At 36.8% G+C, this 2,239-nt stretch overlaps 1 protein-coding gene across 1 annotated transcript; it reads left to right on the top strand.

Annotated features, from left to right (window-relative positions):
* Window positions 1-1,766: 1,766 nt before the first annotated feature.
* Window positions 1,767-2,045, top strand: WICANDRAFT_22758 (uncharacterized protein; the record flags this gene model as incomplete). The annotated part of the gene is made up of 1 exon (XM_019180963.1): window positions 1,767-2,045. A coding segment is annotated over one exon (279 nt), but the record flags the coding sequence as incomplete, so codon positions are not given.
* Between the last annotated feature and the right edge of the window lie 194 nt (window positions 2,046-2,239).

Raw genomic sequence — 2,239 nt, 5'->3', positions numbered from 1 at the left:
AAGTGAAATCTGCCTTTTTACAAGCTGCCAAAACCATTTTGACTCCTTTAGATTTTGATTCTACGGTTTATATCTATTGTGATGCTAGTCAATTCGCTACTGGTTCTGTTTCCTTTCAATATTCTGCTGACGGTTCATTGAAATTACTTGGTTTTGATTCACAAGTGTTATCTCCTGCTGCCACAAGGTATTCCAGTTCTGAACGAGAATTGGTTGGTGTTACTCATTGTCTGAATGCCAATCCAGGTTTGGAACTACATGGTGATATTGTGGTCCTCACAGACCATAATGCTTTGGTGGATATTCAAACGAAATCTACCACTTCTCCTCGGTTACTCAGATTATGGCAAAAGATCCAACATTATTCCTTCAAACTCAAATATGTTGCTGGTCCGCTCAATATCTCTGATGCGTTAAGCAGATATGCCTCTGCTCCTAATCAATTATTGGCTCTTGGTGAAATTGAAAATGTGCCATCTGAAGAAGTTGTTGTTTCTCCAATTGATTCTGAAAATGTTGCTGCTCCAGCTTCAGTTGACGATGTTGTTGCTCAAGCTCCAGTTGAAGATGTTGTTGCTCAAGCTCCACCTGAAAATGCTGTTGCTCAAGATGCTGTTGATCCCCCAGTTCAGGAAGAACCTGTTGATGACGCACAAGCTGATGTTGATGTTATGGTTCCACCAGAAGATATTCGTGGATTAACTGATGAAATGATTCGTTTCTTAGTCGAACCCAATCAAACTTTTGATGAGGATTGGTTAAATTTTATTCATTCCCACTTATTGATCTTGGATGATAAAGTTCTAGTTAGGGATTCTGATTTGCTCTTGACCTATATTGATGCTGCTGAAACATCCAAAAAGCTCAAAGAACTTCATGCCGCTCATCATGCTTCCCCAAGAATTTTGCTTTCTCTATTTACCAATGAATGTCGATACTTTCATCCATCTGCATTCCTTTTCAGTCAATATGCTGCTATCGATTGTGATAAATGTTCCCATTACAAATCTTGGCCCACTATTTTCGCTGATTTGGCTCCATTGAAACAGTTTACTATAGGTCACACCATTCATATTGACCATGTGGAATTAAGATTTGGTTCAGGTGATCATAAATACTTGCTCACAGTTGCTGAAGCGTCTACTGGTTATTTGTTTACTTTTCCTGTTATGAGAATATCAATGGATCATACTGTGAATTGCATTTTGTTGGTCATGCAATTTTTTCCAAATTTGACTACTATTGTTGCTGATAATCATTCGGTGTTTTCTTCAGCCATTTGGAAGAAGTTATTAGCTGGTTATGAAGTGAAAGTTGTTCATAGTGCGTCATATTATCCTCGCTCAAATGGTTTGATCGAGATCCGCAACAAGCTGTTCAAATCTATTCTCAAAGATTTAAGTTACAAGAAGGTTTTAAGTGATATCAGTCACAATGAATTTACATCATGGTCCAAGACTTGTCTTTTAGCTACTATGTTGTTCAATATGAGACCTAATTCATTCGGATACTCACCCTTCTTTTTATTGTTTGGACACAAGGCGGATTCTACACATTTGCAACTTCATAAGATCACTCAAGAATCTCCAACATTATCCAGTCCACAATTTGGGATCACTATCTCACCTCCTCCTAATGCTGCTGCTATTCCAGCTGTTTCTGCTGCTCAACAACAGTTAAATGTCATACAAGAAAAGGAATTTTTTGATGCTCGTGTTCACCAAATTGAAAGCCATATCAAACATCGTGATGCCAATTGGTCATTGCGCCACAAACAACGTGTTTTACGTAAAGCTTTAACTGATAGGTATTCCAACAAGTTTGAATATGCTCTAGGTGAATTAGTTATGGTTAAAAATGTCAAGAAAACCAAATTTGATGTTTTTAGTAACGGTCCTTTTTTGATTTCCAAAGTTTTAGGTAAACATACTTATGAAATTAGTACATTATCCCATAGAGTTTTAGGTACTTATGATGTTAATAGGATATTTCCTGCTTATCAAGTCCTTGGTTCACCAATTCGGTCTTATTCTGATATCTCCAAACAAATTTTTTTAGCTGAAAAACAATTTGTGGCCCACAATCTTCAGCCAGGTCAAGATGATTAATGCTTTTGCTCATCGTCTTGTTTTATTTTCTTTTATGCTTCACTTATTCTAGGTCCTGTTGCTTTAAATCCATTCATTAGATGCTTTTTCAGGTTCCTTTTCATTCTCCATTCTACTCATTTTTATTATTT

The sequence above is a fragment of the Wickerhamomyces anomalus genome (genome assembly GCF_001661255.1).
Source record: "Wickerhamomyces anomalus NRRL Y-366-8 unplaced genomic scaffold WICANscaffold_40, whole genome shotgun sequence".
NCBI lineage: Eukaryota > Fungi > Ascomycota > Saccharomycetes > Phaffomycetales > Wickerhamomycetaceae > Hansenula > Hansenula anomala.
The sequence above is the reverse complement of the archived record's forward strand: the minus strand, read 5'-3'. Positions and strand labels throughout refer to the sequence as shown.